This window comes from Geotrypetes seraphini, chromosome 4 (genome assembly GCF_902459505.1).
Source record: "Geotrypetes seraphini chromosome 4, aGeoSer1.1, whole genome shotgun sequence".
Lineage (NCBI taxonomy): Eukaryota > Metazoa > Chordata > Amphibia > Gymnophiona > Dermophiidae > Geotrypetes > Geotrypetes seraphini.
Genome location: NC_047087.1, coordinates 157544724 through 157562731, shown reverse-complemented (window position 1 = coordinate 157562731; position 18008 = coordinate 157544724). Strand labels below are relative to the sequence as shown.

The following is an 18008-nucleotide window of genomic DNA, read 5'->3' as shown; positions in this document are numbered from 1 at the left end:
CGTCCACGCAATGTGCCACGGTAGCGGCGAAAAGGGCGAACAGAATGCTAGGAATGATAAAGAAGGGGATCACGAACAGATCGGAGAAGGTTATCATGCCGCTGTACTGGGCCATGGTGCGTCCTCACCTGGAGTATTGCGTCCAGCACTGGTCACTGTACATGAAGAAGGACATGGTACTACTCAAAAGGATCCAAAGAAGAGCAGCAAAAATGGTTAAGGGGCTGGAGGAGCTGCCGTACAGCAAAATATTAGAGAAACTGGGCCTCTTCTCCCTCGAGCAGAGGAGATTGAGAGGGGACATGATCGAAACATGCAAGGTACTGAAGGGTATAGACTTAGTAGATAAGGACAGGTTGTTCATCCTCTTCAAGGTGGGGAGAACGAGGGTGCACTCTCTAAAGTTGAAAGGGGATAGATTCCGTACAAATGTAAGGAAGTTCTTCTTCACTCAGAAAGTGGTGGAAAACTGGAACACTCTTCCGGAGTCTGTCATAGGGAAAAACACCCTCCAGGTATTCAAGACAAAGTTAGACAAGTTCCTGTTGAACCGGAACGTACGCAGGTAGGGCTAGTCTCAGTTAGGGCGCTGGTCTTTGACCAGAGGGCCGCCCCATGAGCGGACTGCTGGGCACGATAGACCACTGTTCTGACCCAGCAGCAGCAATTCTTATGTTCTTATGATGTGGGAACACAGAGACATCTCAGACATTTCTTCTTCGAAGGGGCGTTCTTTTCAGCAATATTGGAAACCCTTTTGGAGCCCGATGACTCCCCTAGCAAGGAGTTGCTTATTGAAATGCTGAACTAAGAGTTTATGTGTGTATTGTTTAGGTCACTGTTCATCTTTTTGGTTTTCTTTTCCCATGTTCTTGGATAGATGGAGGACTGGGGGGGGTTTGGGGGTGTAGGTTGGCAGGTTGGGTTTGGAGGTATTTTTATATAATGGAAATCTGAGCTTCTGTGTGATTATTTTATCGGTTCATGGAGGTGTTTGGATTGATTGTAGTATAGATGGACAAGAGAATAATAGACCTTTATGGAGATTCAGTAATACATTGCTGGCAGACTCTAATTTTAAAGAGGAATTTCAGTTGAAAATAAATGAATTTTTTCAGATTAATGATTTAGAAGAAATAACTAAAGAAACAATATGGGATGCCTTTAAGGCTACCGTGAGAGGTTATATAATCTCATATTCTTCATATATTAAAAAACAATTAAATAAAGAATTTCATATTTTAGAACAAGATATTACTAAATTAGAGTTACAATTGAAGTCAAATTGGGATCCAAATACTTTTCAGGCTCTTTTAAAAGCAAAGTTTAGATACAATTAAATTTCTTCTCAGCTAGCTAGGAAACAATTGGTGTCTCTAAAGGCTTTGTATTAGGGAAACTCAAATAAGGCGGGAAGACTACTGGCTAATTATTTAAAAGCTAAAAAGAGGAAAATAAATATTACAGCAATTAAATATGAAAACATGGTAATTCATTATCAAAATAACAATATATTAAAACAGTTTTTGAAATTTTACACAAGCTTGTATTCTTCTGAGCATTATTTAACTAAGGAGGAAGATGGGTTAGAATTTTTAAATCTGATTGAGGGTCCCAAAATTCCCGAGCATGTGAAAGGAAAATTAGAAGCACCCATTTCACAAAAGAAATACAATCTGCATTGAAGTTCCTTAGAGTTGGATCCGGTTGAATTCTATGCATCATTTCAAAACATATTAATACCCCATCTATTAAATTTATATCAGGATCAACTGAATAATGGTTGTATAACAGGTACTATAGCGGAATCATTAACTATTGTTTTGCCAAAGCCAAATAAAGATTCCTTGTTGGTTGCTAATTATAGGTCGATTTCTTTGATTAATATAGATGGGAAAATATTAGCGAAATTATTAGCTTTATGCTTGGCCAAGGCTCTTCCTTATATTATTGATGTCCACCAAACAGGGTTCGTTGCTAGTCGACATTCTTCAAATAATACTAGATTGGCCTTTCATATGCTAAATTTGACAAAAAAAATGGATGATCCGGCCTTTTCTGTTTCTTTAGATGCAGAGAAGGCTTTTGATCGAGTAGAATGGTCCTTTATGTATCAGGCTATGGAATGGTTTGTTATTGGTTCTGGATTTATACAAATGATTCAAACCTTGTATTGTTCCCCTTTTGCTAGATTGTACATTAATAATACTTTTTCAGAGCAGTTTCGCTTGGAAAGGGGAGTGAGACAGGGATGCCTATTATCTCCTTTGCTGTTTGATATTGTTTTGGAACCCTTACTGTTGGCTATTAAACAAGCAGAGGAGATTTGTGGTATTCCTTGGGCAGGTTGGGAATACAAACTTTCTGCATATGCAGATGATATTTTGCTTCATTTGAGAAGTCCTGAAATTACCATACCATGTTTACTGGAACTGATTAATAAATTTGGAAAATTCTCTGGTTACAAAATAAATGGAACAAATCAGAAATTCTTCCATTGAATGTACATTGTACGAAAGGATTATTTGATGAATTTCCTTTTATTTGGAAGGAGGATGGTATTAAATACTTAGATATATGGATTAAAAATACATTGGAAGGAACGATGAAAATAAATGAAAAATCATTATTATCAAAGGTCATGGAGATGTGTGAGCAATGGAACCCTTTACACTTGTCTTGGTGGGGGAGAGTTCAAACGGTCAAAATGATGATCTTGCCGGTAATTTGTTACCAACTGAGTATGTTACCAATTTATATTCAAGGGTCCTATTACAAAAAGTTAAATATTATATTGACAAAATTTATTTGGCTAGGGAAGAAAGCAAGAATTGCTTTAGTATCTCTTCAAAAAACAATTGCGGAGGGTGAGGTAAATTTTCCCAATTTTTATAGGTATCATCAAGCCTATATAATGCGTCAAGGTATGTATTGGATCCTCCCTGAGCTCTTAGAACAAGACTGGCTATATCTTTAGTGGAAAATCATGTCCTCAATGAGACTGTCTCATATATTAAGTATTAAAATATCTAGGTACGCTAAGGATAATGTGATTTTATTGGACACATGGAAAACAATTAAATTTATTGATAAGTTAACAGATGTTCCCATAATAAAGTCTACTTTGCAGTCCTTATGGTTAAACTCCAAGATTCAAATAGGTGGTGCTAGGATCACTTGGAAGAATTGGATGCAGGCAGGTATTCAGACATTAGATGAGGTTATGTCTAATGGAAATCTGCTTGATTTTCCACAATTGCAACAGTCATTTGGAATTTTAAAATCTCAACAATATAGGTGGTTGCAGTTGAAGCAGGCTATTCAGAGTGGGTTCCCTGAATGGAAAAATTTTAAAACATATTTTAGCCTGCAAATCCTTTGCTACCAAACTGATTTAGTAGGTCATCAGGCTGCTCAGTGGTACAAATTGATTTCTGGATTTTTGAATAAAAAACCAAAAAATAGTCTTAGAGACATCTGGAGCATCAAGATAAAACAGTATATTTCTGTGTCTCATTGGCCACGAATTTGGACTTGGAGATTGAAATGTACAGCATCAGCATTTATGAGACAAACATGGTTATTTTTGTTACATAGGATTTTCTGGACCCCCAGTTCGATTAAATAAAATAGATAGTTCTAAGTCTAATAGATGCTGGCATTGTCATACTGGTATAGGGACTTTGGATCATCTGTTGTATTTTTGTCCATTTATATTAATATATTGGAAGTCAATTTGGGGGGAAAAAAAATTTAGTACTAGATTCAAATGTTCCAATGTCATATAAGGCTATAATTTGTGGAACAATTTTACATGTGAAACCCACTCTAGATAAATATAAGAGTCGTCTATTTATGATCCTAACAGGTATAGCCATTCAATTGATTACAAGTAATTTGAAAAACCATGATAGAGTTAATTATACATTTTGGTGGTTGAATGTGTGTACTACATACAGATCAAACGAATTAACGCAGAATGTAGGGGTTTTAGTGAGGTATTTAATAAAATTTGGAGCCCATTGACTAAATTTGTAAAAACATAATAATGTATTTTTATCATATCTCTTCTTTTCTTTGGTTTATTTATCTTTACACATCCATGGGGGTGGGGGGTTGGAGGGAGGGGAATAAATATTGATAGTGATATTTGGGTAACTTTGTTCTTTATTTGTATTGTTTATTAGAATATATTATGATATTATTATATGCAGGAAAATGAAATTATTGAATATTTATGTTACCTGTATAGATAATAGTGTAATATGTGGAATATCTTTCGTTCTTTCATTTGTATGACACTGTTGTTGATTAAAAACCAATAAAGAATTTCAAAAAAGAAAGAAAAAACGCCCAATTGGGCAGGAAAAGTGAATTGAATCAAACAAAAAAGTCAATTCAATAGGCCAAATCGAATTGAATCAAAAAACTTTTCCCTGAATCAGACAGCACTAGCTGCAACTACTTGAAGACCTGATTTTCTGTTTGACCATTCTGCCTCTATTAGACAAAAAATTAAACTCCCCTACTAAAGCTGGCTTTTAATGTAAGTTACTCTTTTTTCGCTCTTTCTCTCTTCCTCTCAGCCAGTACCTAGTAGTCTCCCTCCGTCTCCTACCTTAATTTCCACCAGTCTTTCACTCTGTCTCCAACCTTCATCACCAAAAGTCTCTGTTCCTCCTCCATTCTTCTCCCCATTCATTGCCATCATTTTTCTAGCTAACTAGCCACCCTTCTAAAATCTTCAAGAAGTCATCCCAGCCAGTCATCTCCCAGCTGGTCTGAATCAACCATTCTTCCTTTCTCCTTGCTGGTTCCTGCTGCACTTCTACTTCTGGTACTAATGTTCATGCACAAAAGCTTTTGAATGCCCTAAATGCTGTTTGAGAGCACCCATGTGTGCTGTAATTCACGTGTGAAGTGATTCACAAGGAGTGGAAGGAGTAGTGTAGTGGTTAGCATAGTGGCCTGAGGAACTGGATTCAATTTCCACTGTAGCTCCTTATGACTCTGGGCAAATCACTTAACATTCTGTTGCCCTGGGTACAATATAAGTATCAATAATAATAAAAGGCTAAGCGCGCATGCGCTTTTCAAAGAGCGTGATTCCTGGTGGCGTGAGGTGTGCCTCCGTGCCAAATTCGATTTTCGAACACGGAGGTAGGCCAGAACACGGAGACACTCCCCCCTCGCCGTCACTCACTGCCAGAGTCTGCCGCTGATTCGGAGGGGGAGGAGGGGAGCACAGGCGCACCTGCCAGGATCTTCTCACCCTCCTCACCCGCCCGCCGCAGCTCCTCTCTCGAACCGCACCGGGCGGGGATCGATAGAGGAGCTGCGGTGTCGGCTTTCAAGTGAAACACGGGCGGGCGGGTGGCCCGCAGATAGGAGGCTGCCGAAGCCGGAAACGAAGCTTCCCGGGGGGGGGGGGGGGACGGCACAGCAAGCGACGGAGAGGAGGGAGTGGGAGCAGGCCACAAAGGCTGTCGGTGCCTGCAGACCGCGGCGGCTTTAGGCAGATGTTGGTGGAGGTAAGGGTTGCTGCTGTACATGGGAAGAGGTGCTGTTGGACGGGGGGGGGCAAAAAAAAAGGAAGGGAGGCCTACTGCTGGACAGGGGGAACAGAAAAGAGGTACTGCTGGACAGGGGAAGAGGTGCTGATGGATGGGGGGACAAAAAAGGAAGGGAGGCCTACTGCTGGACAGGGGAACAGAAAAGAGGTACTGCTGGACAGGGGAAGAGGTGCTGATGGATGGGGGGCAAAAAAGGAAGGGAGGCCTACTGCTGGACAGGGGGAACAGAAAAGAGGTACTGCTGGACAAGGGAAGAGGTGCTGATGGACGGGGGGGGCAAAAAAAGGAAGGGAGGCCTACTGCTGGACAGGGGGAACAGAAAAGAGGTACTGCTGGACAAGGGAAGAGGTGCTGATGGACGGGGGGGGCAAAAAAAGGAAGGGAGGCCTACTCATGGACAGGGGGAACAGAAAAGAGGTACTGCTGGACAGGGGAAGAGATGCTGATGGACCGGGGGGGGGCAAAAAAAGGAAGGGAGGCCTACTGCTGGACAGGGGTAGCAGGAAAGAGGTGCTGCTGGGCAGGGGGGAAGTTAAAACAAAGGGAGAAGGGCTGCTGCTGGATAAGGGGACCAGTGAAGGGGTGGTGGTGGACACAGGGGAAGAAAAAGGAAGGGAGAATGGACAGGGGGAGCAGGCAAGGGGTGGTGGTGGACAGCCGAGGAAAAAGAAAGACAGAAAGAAAGAAATACAGAAACAGGGTAAGGAGAGAGAGAGAGAAAGAAAGAAATACACACACACATATTCTAGCACCCGTTAATGTAACAGGCTTAAAGACTAGTCTGTATATAATAGTTAAACCACTTTAATTATAACCACAGAAAGGCAGTATATTAAGTCCCATTCCCTTTCCTTTGTGATGCCAAGATGGCCAGAAAGTGTGTCACACATTATCCTTCTTTTCAGTGCTTGTTAATATATAGTGGATCCATTTGGATTCCTGAAGAAGGTAAATTAGCCAAAACACAGACTATATTGGGTCCTCATCATTTGGTTTCACCTATTGTTTTACTATTTTCTTTTTTGGATATTTACTCTTGACTATATTGAACACTATAATCAGACATTGTTCTAATAAATTTGTTTTGTATTCATCAAGATACTGGACTGGGTTTCTCCCACTATGTTTTGTCTCTTGTCTTTGAGTCACAAACTGTTGTAAAATCAGAACTTTCATTTAGAAGGGTTTTACCTAATGGATTGATACTTGAAATATTATAACAACTTTGCATGTCATATAATCCTTCTGCGGTTGTTACTTTCAGGTTTATAAAACACCTGTTATTTCCATGAAGGGTCCAAGCAGCAGAGAGCAAACCCAGGAGATCTATGATATACCTCCTGTTGTGGAGAAGAAATCTCAGACTCATCTGATGGTTAGTGAAGACAAATCTAGTCTTAGACTATGTGTAGGATGGCAACGGTAATTGTACTGCTTCTGTTATGGGCTGCCAGAGCAAGGTTTGTATGTATGAATTGAATATTACAGCCCCCCAGCACCACACATTCACAAACTGGAATCACTGTCCTATGGTATTGCAGCTTGATTTCAAAGGTAGTAGTGCTGTCAACATCACAATGAGACTGATTCAAAAAGTTTCCTACATGATTACCATAGGTTTAATAGCTTTGCCACAGAATAGCAAAGCTGAAAGGGTTTCAGTGAGGGTGTTAACTCACATGGAAACCTGACCGAAATGAATGCAAATGTGATGTATTTGTTATTCCATGACATGCAAAAAAAAATAAATAAATGAAAGCTTTGGCTGTGTGATTACCACAGAAATTTACACCAGGGTCCAGGGCAGTGTACAAGAGTTGGTTGAAAGGAGTGGGTGTCTAACAACACTTTCTCTTTCCCACCACCCCCTGATGGTTTAGTGCCCTTTCCCCAATGATTCAACATGACCCCCCATTCAAAAGATTTCCTCGGTGATCTAGTGCCCACTTCTCCCTATTCCCTCCTCACCAGACCCAAGACCCTCCCTTTCCCATTCCCCTTGCCTCAAATAAAAAAATTAGTTTCCTGCCCCCTAATATTCAGCCAGTGTTAGTCAGCATGTTTTTTTTAACTTATCTTCACTGGCTTCTTTTGCATTGATATTCAGTGCTGGGCCATGTCCGGGCACTGGTACTGAATATCAGGGCATAAGAGTTGTGCAGTCCTGGCTGAATATCAGACTGGGAAAACATAACTTTGTGTGGTATTAATCCCCCTTCTAAAATCCCCCAACAATGTTCCTTCACCCCAACCTGAGGCCAAACCTCTCTCCCCTACCTGCTAGGCACCCCAACCCTCCATGTATTGGTAGGCCCCCATGGGCCTATCTTAATACCTGGTGTTCCACTGGGGAGTGGTTGAGGGCAGAAGCTCAGCTGCCTTGCTCCTGCCCTTTGCCAGTGCCTGGGAAAATTGCTGCAGTGACCTCTCAAAATACCACAAGCTGCTACAAAGGCTTGCAACAACCATTTTCCTAGGAGCTGGCAAAAGGTAAGAGTGAGGGAGCTACATTTCTGCCCCCAACAACCCTCTACTGTGCATTTAGGTAGGCTCAGGGGAGTCTACTTAACCAAGGGGGGTGGGAAATGCACTGCACAGGGCCATCTTTCAAGAGGAGACATGAGTGAGCATTGCTCATGCTTACTATAAAGGTATAGCTAAGAAGTAAGGGGGATGAGGGTGGTACCTAGCAGAGGTGTCAGGTGGGTAGGGAGTGTCTTTAAGCACTAGGGACTACTGTATATATTTGAATATAAACTCACCTGAATATAAACCGAGGTGGAACCTTGGTTTACGAGCATAATTCGTTCCAGAAAGCATGCTCGTAAACCAAAATACTTGTATATCAAAGCGAGTTTCCCCATAGGAAATAATGGAAACTCGCTTTGATACGTTCCCCCCCCCCCCCCCCGAGGCCAGCGGCGCTGCTCCCCCCCACTTGCAAAGACCCCCCTCCGCGCGAACCGGCACCCCCCGCCCGAACAACTTAAACTTATCCCCTCCTCCCCCCCCCCGTCTGGCACCAGTACGCAATCCACTGGACATGCCGGTGCCACAAGAAGATCTTCCTGCTTCTGCCGGCCTTGAGCATGCATCTGCTCAGATAAAGACCCGAATGGTCCATCCAGTCTGCCCAACCTGATTCAATCTAAAAATTTGTTGGGTTTTTTTTTCCTTCTTCTTAGCTATTTCTGGGCAAGAATCAAAAGCTCTGCCCGGTACTGTTCTTAGGTTCCAACTACTGAAGTCTCCATCAAAGCTCACTCTAGCCCATCTACACCATCCTAGCCATTGAAGTCCTCCCTAGCCTATCCTCCACCAAACGGCCATATACAGACACAGACCATGCAAGTCTGCCCAGTACTGACCTTAATTCTTCAATATTTACTATTATTTTCTGATTCTAGATCCTTTGTATTCATCCCATGCTTTTTTCTAACTCCGTCACCGTTACAGAGCTATTGTTAGTAATTTGTAATTTTTCTTTAAAATCTAGCATAGTACTGGAAGACTAGAGGGTGTCCAATGTGGCACTGATTTTTAAAAAAGTTTCCAGAGGTGATCTGACCGGTGAGTCTGACATCGGTATTGATTAAAATGGTAGAGATTATTATAAAGAATAAAATGACAACATATAGGTAAACATGGATTAATGAGAAAAAGCAAACATGGATTTAGTCAAGGGAAATCTTGTGTCACCAATCTACTGCAACTCTTGAAGGGATGTGGATAAAGGTGAGCCTGTTGTATTTGGATTTTCAACAGGCATTTGACAAACTATCTCATGAAAGACTTTTTTTTTTTTTTTTTTAAATATATGTTTATTAGAGGAACAAAGCACAGAAGAAATATACAGTGGTCAAGCTGGAAGCACCAAAAAAAAAAAAAAAAAACAACAACACAAAACCTCAATACAAGTGAACATTGAAACCAGGCGAAAAATCAAACAAGCAAACAAATAAAGAGAACTCCCATGCAAAGTCCCAATTTTGTACATAAATACAGAAATCCACCCATCCACACCCCTCCTCCCCAATGCCCTCCCTGTCAGCCCCCCCTTGCATCCTAGGAATCTGACCCAATTTAGAAAGAACTCCAACAGTCCAAATAAGCCACTGATTGCCAGCTAGTGGCACCCCTCTTGCGCTGTCGCTCCCAAATCGCCATCTGGGACATACTAGCCTGCCACTGCTGGATCGTCGGATGCACCTCTCCCACCCAGTGTTGCAGAATAAGCTTTTTAATGAGCCCCAGAGCTATCATCACAAAGCATCGCGAAGGCTCTGTAATACCAGCCTCAACTAAAGATCTCGTGACACCAAGCAGCAGAGTCTTATAAGACCACTCCAGAGACTGCCCCAAAACAACTTCCACCGCCCGAAGCACCTGCACCCACAAAGGTCCCACAAAAGAGCATTCCAAGAAATGATGCACCATCATACCTCGGAGAGCCAGGCAGCGTGGGCAAAAAACATCCGACCACAGGCCCATAGCACTCCCTTTACATCGGGTTATGTATGCTCTGTGTAATACCTTAAGATGGATCTCTTGCAAAGCCACGTTGGGGGTAGCACCAGCACCCTCAACAAAACACAGAGTCAAGTCCTCAACTGTGATCTCCTCTCCCAGCTCAGAGCTCCAAGCGACAGCCATGGATGTCAAAAACCCGACAGGCTTCCAGGACCTCCCCAGTTTATACCAGTCCGAAAGCGTGTTAAACTCTAGAGAAAGGGAAAGGAAAGCCTGATCTAGTGGGGAGAAAGTGGGCACCTGCCCAGTTTGCGAGCTAAGGGAGGAGCAATAACTACGAAGTTGTAGATAAGCCAATATGGATCCCACACTCCATGTCCAAGAATCCCGACAAGTTTGAAAGCTAGGAATCAACCCCGAGCCTAACTCAGTGACTTGTCTCACAAACCGGCAACCTGTCATGCGAGCTCTCACAAAGAAAACATGCTCACCAGCGGGGAAGTGAGGATTAGCCACGAATTCCACAAAGGGGGAGGGGCCCGTCGAACCCCCCACTTCCCTGCGCCACCAGCACCACAGCCTGCGCAAGGGTCGAAGCAAAGAGGCACAAGCCCCAGCTCCACTCCCCAAAACATTAAACACCAACACCGAAGCCGCCAATACTTGCCAGAACCCCGTCGGGGCAAACCTAGATGCACCAGATTACACCTCATGCACCCAGCGGAGCAGAGCCGCCACATTATAGAGACGGAGGTCAGGTAAATTCACTCCCCCATGGGCACGTTCCCTAATCAACTTACCAACTGGCACAATTGGATCTCCCTGTCTGAGACCACCTACCACTCCCTTGCTCCACTATCCACTAAAACTGTCTCCTACTCCTGCAAGGCCCCCTGGTACCTTCCATATCACAGACAACTGAAACAGAAATGTCGAATACTGGAACGCAAATGGAAAAAATCTAAATCCCCCACTGACAGACAGTCCTGAAGGGCTAATATTAAGTTCTACAATACTGAATTTAAAAAATCAAGGAAGAACTACTACGGCAACAAAATCTCCAGATCCAACAACCAAAGTAATACACTGTTCAACATTTGGCGTTCCTTATCCTCTAAACATGATTCCGCCACACTCCCCTCCTCTCCATCTGCCGATGATCTAGCAAAATTTTTCAATGAGAAAGTCACTACCTTATGATGCTCCTTCCCTCCTACACCCTCTTACAATTCTCTGGTGCTCGCCATCTCCAACCCTAATCTAACCGAGGCCAACCATATCTCAGTCGATATATCCTGGACCGCCTTCAAACTCGTTTCCGATTCCCAGGTCTCCAAACTCTGCCTCAAGTTAAAATTCTGCAACTGTACCTTGGATCCTTTCCCCTCCTATTTATACGAGAATATTCCCGCAAAAGCCATCTCATCTCTCACCAAACTTATAAATTCCGCCCTACTCTCAGGCCTATTTTCTGCGGAAATGGGACACATTGCCTTATCCCCTCTATTGAAAAAAACTAATCTAAACTCCTCCACACCATCCAGCTATCGCCCAATAGCCAACATTCCTCTCCTGACCAAGATGCTAGAGTCCATCATAGCCACCCAACTCTCATCCTATCTTGAGAGATTCTCCATTCTCCTACCCTACCAACATGGCTTCAAACCCAACTTCAGCACCGAATCCCTTTTGGCCTCTTTAATTTCAAAAGTCCAACAACTTCACTCTTGCAACAAGTTTGCTGTCCTTCTTCAATTTGACCTATCTGCAGCTTTCGACATTGTCCATCATGACATACTAATCCTCCAACTTTCTGAAATTGGCATAAACTCCACAGTCTTAGATTGGTTCTCAAAATTCTTATGTTCCCGCTCCTACTTCGTTAACATGAATGGCACCTCATCTTCCCATTGGAAACCGATTTGCGGAGTTCCTCAGTGTTCACCTCTATCCCCGATTCTTTTCAATGTTTATATGTCCTCCCTGAAACTCCTCCAACTATCCCCCTTGGAGACACTTTACACCTACGCCGACGACATCCTCGTCCTCCTCGAGACTGACTCTAACCTCACCAACCTCTCTGATAACATCTCTTCTTGTATAACGAATCTCCAATCCTGGGCTCTCACCGTTCAAATGAAACTAAATGAGACCAAAACAAAACTACTTTGGCTCGGCCCAAAATTAGATCAGCTGCCCACCCTCATCCCACTATCCTCTGGCACCAAACTGCAGCTTGAGCACTCAAGCAAAGTTCTGGGAATCATCATTGACTCTACACTGTCCTTCAACGATCACCTCAACTCCTTAGTAAAAAAATGCTTTTTCAACCTTCACATGTTAAGGAAAGTCATAAGAACATAAGAAGTTGCCTCCGCTGGGGCAGACCAGAGGTCCATCCTGCCCAGTGGTCCGCTCTCGCGGCGGCCCATCAGGCCTAATTGCCTGAACAGTGCCCCTGATTAATTTTGTAACTGCCTCTAATCCTATCCCTAATACCTACCTCTACTTCTATCTGTACCCCTCAATCCCTTTGTCCTCCAGGTATCTGTCCAGACCCTCTTTGAAGCCCTGTAGCGTGCTCCTGCTTATCACATCCTCCGGTAGCGCGTTCCATGTATCTACCACCCTCTGAGTGAAGAAGAACTTCCTGGCGTTTGTTCTAAACCTTTCCCCTTTCAATTTCTATGAGTGCCCCCTTGTACTTGTGGTTCCCCGTAATTTGAAAAATCTGTCCCTGTCTACTCTTTCTATGCCCTTCATGATCTTGAAGGTTTCTATCATGTCTCCTCTAAGTCTCCGCTTTTCCAGGGAGAAAAGCCCCAGCTTCTTCAGTCTGTCACTATATGAGAGGTCTTCCATACCAACAACACTTTGCTGTCCTCGTCCAATCCATTATTCTATCCAGACTGGATTACTGCAACTCCATCTATTTAAGCCTAATAAAGAAAAGTCTTCTCAGACTGCAGCGGATTCAGAATACCGCGGTTAAACTAATCTTCGCAAAAAGCAAATTCGACCACGTCTCCCCGCTTCTGTCTAAGCTTCACTGGCTCCCAGTTATCCTCAGGGTTAACTACAAATGCACCTGTCTAGCCTTCAAGTCTCTTCACAGCATCCTTCCTCCCCTTTTTCCACTTTCTTGGCTCTCCTCGAATCCTAACTCCACCAGATCCACTCAAAAATTCAAACTATCCTTCCCCTCTTTAAAAGGCATATCCCATACAGGCAAACTTGGAACATCCCTCTTCTTCAGGATCACCGAGCTGTGGAACAGCTTTACTGCCCCTCTTCGGAGTTCGACCTCCCTCCAACGCTTCAGAAAACATTTGAAAACTTGACTTTTCTCTAAAATGTAACTACTCCCTCCCTCTCCACTATACTAAGTCCCCTCTTTTTTTCCTTTTTACTAAGCCCTTCTTCTTTCCATTGGAGTTTCTTTCTTTATTAATTCCTGTAAACCTTGTCGAGCTCCACTTCTGTGGAGATGATGCGGTATACAAACTTAAGGTTTAGTTTAGTTTAGTTTCTCGCCCGCCGAGAGCACCAAATGAAGGAAGAAACAATACCTTTATAAACCTGCACATCCGCGTGTGTAACCCAAAGGGGCGCCATTTGCAGGGGATAGAGCAATTTCGGTAGGAGGACCATCTTAATAAGAGCAATTTGACCAAGAAAGGAAACCGGAAAGTCCATCCACCTCCGGCATAACACTCGAATAGCATCCAATTTATCCACCACATTTTTCCGATAGACCACCCGAGGATCCGCATGTAAATAGACCCCCCAGATACTTAAGCGTAACGGAAAAGTGGGATCATTACGTACAGCACATTGTGAATGAATTGCCAGAGCCTCAGATTTATCAAAGTTGATCCGCAGACCTGAAAACACACCAAAGTGACAAATAAGCCCTATCAACACCGGGACTCACGTGCCCGCATCACCCAAGAAAATGAGCATATCATTCGCAAACAGGTTGATTTTTAATTCCTGAAACCCCAACTGTATACCAAGCAAGGCCCGATGTTGCCGGATCTTTGCTGCTAAAGGTTCTAGGGCTAACACAAATAACATAGGAGAAAGTGGGCATCCTTGCCGAGTGCCCCAAGCCAAGGAAAAGGGGGAGGAGAGTGCACCATTTACCAAAATCTGTGCAGTCGGCTGTTCATAAAGAGAATGGATCCCAGCCAGGAAAACCCCCAAAATACTCAACTGTGGCAAAACCCAAAACAAGTAATCCCATAAAACCTTATCAAATGCCTTGTCAGCATCGAGACTGGCAATAATGGCATTTTCCTGGCCGGGATGCCTCCTCTGCAGGGCAGGATTTTGCAACACCGCCAATGCTCGCAAGACATTGGCAGAGGAAAACCGGCCCAGCACAAAACCTGCCTGGTCCAGATGAATCAGAAAGGGCAAAACCTGACCAAGCCGCGCAGCCATGATAGCAAATAACTTGATATCTTGGTTTAACAAAGAGATTGGCCTATAAGACCCCAGCTGGTCCTCCGGTCTACCAGGCTTCGGGAGTACAACAATATGGGCGTGGGTAAGTCTATGCGGAGGCAAACCCCCCTCACAGAGGGCCTGACATAAAGCTCGGAAGGGGCCCAACACCCGATCCCCTAGCAGTTTATAATATTCAGGGCCCAAGCCATCAGGGCAGGTGCTTTAGCTAGTTTTAACGCCCTTATAGCCCTATGAATTTCCACCGCCTGCACCGGTGCATTGAGCTTATCCCGCTGGTCCTGTGTCAAAGCAGGAAGAGAAAGGTCTCGAAAAAATGCATCTCGCTGCTCAGTGTCACATCTCCCCTTATCATACAGGGCCTGATAAAATGTTACAAAGCTCTGTTGAATAGCCGACAACAAGGTCGCCTCAGATCCATCTGGAGCCCATAGTTTAGAGATATTACACTTGCGGGCTCTTTGACCAACCAGAGAAGCCAGCAATTTCCCTTCTTTATTTCCCCAATGGTGCATGCGATACTTATACATCTGGATGTCCCGCAAGGCCCTCTGAGCCAACAACTCATTGATTTGGCGTGGCAGCCCCAAGTACCGACTCTTGAGTGCCACAGACCCTAATTTATGCAGCTCCCCCCTCACCGACCCCAATTGGCATGCCAGATCCAGCAGTGCCCGGTCTTGGACCTTCCTCTTGTGTGTAGTATAGGCAATAATCTTACCCCTTAGAACAGCTTTGCTAGCCTACCAGAACACCACCTCTGAAACATCAGAAGAGGGGTTGTCTGCTAGGTAAGAATCACATTGTTCTACTAGAGAAGTCCGGAAGTGGGATTCATTCTCCAACCAGACAACAACCTCTGTGGCACCTGCGGATCAATTAGCTCTATCCATACCAAGTGATGGTCAGAAAGAACGCCATCGACAATCATCACTTGCTTAACTCCAGTCAGAAGGGACGGGGCCACTAACAAGTAATCCAAACGACTATGCACATTGTGCACGGGAGAATGGTAAGTGAAATCAGGTTTGTCAGGGTGGAGTGTACGCCACAGGTCCACAAGTCCCAACTGAGAATTGACAAAGTTGACTCCCTTGTGTTCCCCTTGGTGTAAACGAGGCTTAGGAGGTTTGCAGTCAATAAGAGGATTAGCAGTAATATTAAAATCCCCACCAAGCACTAGCTGGTACTCAGGAAAAGGGGCAAGGGCAACCACAAGAACAAAGAAGAAACGATGGGAATAAACATTGGGAGCATATATTGAACAAAAAGCATATTTGTTCCCCAAGAACTCCCCGGCCCAGATCACAAAGCGACCCTCAGGGTCCGTAATCAGTTTGTGTAGCGTACAAGTATGTTTCATATGGAAAAGCACAGCTACACCTCTTTGTCTGCTATTAAAAGAGGCATACACAAGTTCACCCACCCACTCTCTTCGTAGCTTGGCATGCTCAGAGGCACTGAGGTGCATCTCTTGAAGAAGCAAGACATCCACCTGCAGTTTCCTTCAGTATTGAAGCATCTTGCTGCGCTTTATGGGGGAGTGCAACCCATCAACATTAAAGCTAGCAATTTTAACACCACTCATAAGAGCAAGATATAGCATTGATGTATGTGAAAAAACATTGACCACATGGGGCAATAGCAGCGGCCTCCCAGCCGAGCCGACGTTCTGCCCACTCACACAAGAAATCATACTGAGCCAGACTCCCAGGATGCAGCCCGCCCTCCCCCACAACAAAACTTCCTGTTCTTTCAGACAAACCCCCAACCCTCACAGACATCCCCCCTTGCCGCCCCCCACCCCCCACTCAACAGCTCCCCATCCCAAAACCACACTCTCATCCACAACTTCATAACACCAACCCCAACTACAAGCAGACACAGATACTCACACTCTTCCCCAACTCCCCTATCCACCCCCCAGGATCAAGTCCAATAGCAAAAAAAACAAAACAATGTCGTCCATGACTTATGTGGGAGCTAAAATGCAAAGGCATGTAAAAAGAACCTGAAACAGAAAACTTGGAAAACTGGGAAGGCGGTAAGCCTCCCCCCCCCCCCCCATCAAAATGAAAAGGAGTCCAAGAAGAGTCCAACTAAACTCCAGCGAAGCTCCTGAGAGGAGGCAGCTCTGCCAGAAAGGCCTGCTCCTCAGGCGCCCCAGGAGAGGCCCCCTCCATCCAAGGCAGCGATCACAAACAGCAAGGTCTTCCAAATAGTCTCTCTCAAGGTGACACCAAAGACACCACCATGTACAATGATAAGCCCCTCTCCCCAAAACGGAAACACAAAGAGGAAAGGGGAATCAAAGAGCATCGTACAAGGCTGGATCGCCACCAGGCACCTATTAGGTAGAGAGCAGCAAGGTGTTCACAGAGTCCTTACTGGGCAGGGAGACTTTCGATGAAACGCTTCAGCTCCTCCACCTTAGATGTAGTAAAGGTGCGATTCTCATGGGTCAAGCACACCTTAGCCGGATATAAGAAGGCAAATCTGATACCTCTTGCGACCAGTTGAGAGCAGTAAGGTATAAAGGCTCTGCGCTGTTCGGCAACCTTAGTTGAAAAGTCTTGAAAGATCAAAATCTTAGTGCCCTCATAAGCCAGATGCCGGGACTTCTTAAATAAATCAAGCAGGCTAGCTTTTATACCATAAATAGCTGATGCCCCGGCGTTGCACGGGTATTTAATTATAGCAATAACACTGTAAATGGATTCAAATAAAGATACTTTATAGTGGTGAATGAAATTATTTTTTTATAGCTTAATAAAAAGTACAATATTCAAATTATAATGTGAAATATTTGACAAAATGAATACAATACAACTAACGCAAAACGTGATTATAAACAACATTTTTAGTTTCACCTTCTGGAGCAAGAACATATAAATTCTTGGGTGAACCCACCCTTGAGCAAGCAACATAGAGTTGCGGGCCGCGAGACCCCCAGAACATATCACCCCAGGTAGTGAGGGATCTGCATACCAAGTTTCGTTCAAATCGGTCAAGCCGTTTTTGAATTACTGTGAGAATGGCAGCTTTTTACATTTTTTCCATTGACATGAATGGGTGAAATCTGATTTTCTGTTTGTAGCTCCGCCCACGTGTGCAGGTGGGACGCGAGACCCCCAGAACATATCACCCCAGGTAGTGAGGGATCTGCATACCAAGTTTCGTTCAAATCGGTCAAGCCGTTTTTGAATTACAGTGAGAATGGCAGCTTTTTACATTGACATGAATGGGTGAAATCTGATTTACTGTTTGTAGCTCCGTCCACGTGTGCAGGTGGGCCGCGAGACCCCCCAGAACATATCACCCCATGTAGTGAGGGATCTGCATACCAAGTTTCGTTCAAATCGGTCAAGCCGTTTTTGAATAACTGTGAGAATGGCAGCTTTTTACATTTTTTCCATTGACATGAATGGGTGAAATCTGAATTTATGTTTGTAGCTCCGCCCACGTGTGCAGGTGGGCCACGAGACCCCCAGAACA

At 44.1% G+C, this 18008-nt stretch overlaps 1 protein-coding gene across 1 annotated transcript in view; it reads left to right on the top strand.

Annotated features, from left to right (window-relative positions):
* BCAR1 (BCAR1 scaffold protein, Cas family member) overlaps positions 1–18008 on the top strand; it is a 570884-nt gene that overhangs the window by 380884 nt on the left and 171992 nt on the right. The window contains exon 4 of the mRNA XM_033941917.1: positions 6838–6948. Within this exon, the coding sequence (XP_033797808.1) occupies positions 6838–6948 (111 nt within the window). The remainder of the gene's footprint in view (positions 1–6837; positions 6949–18008) is intronic.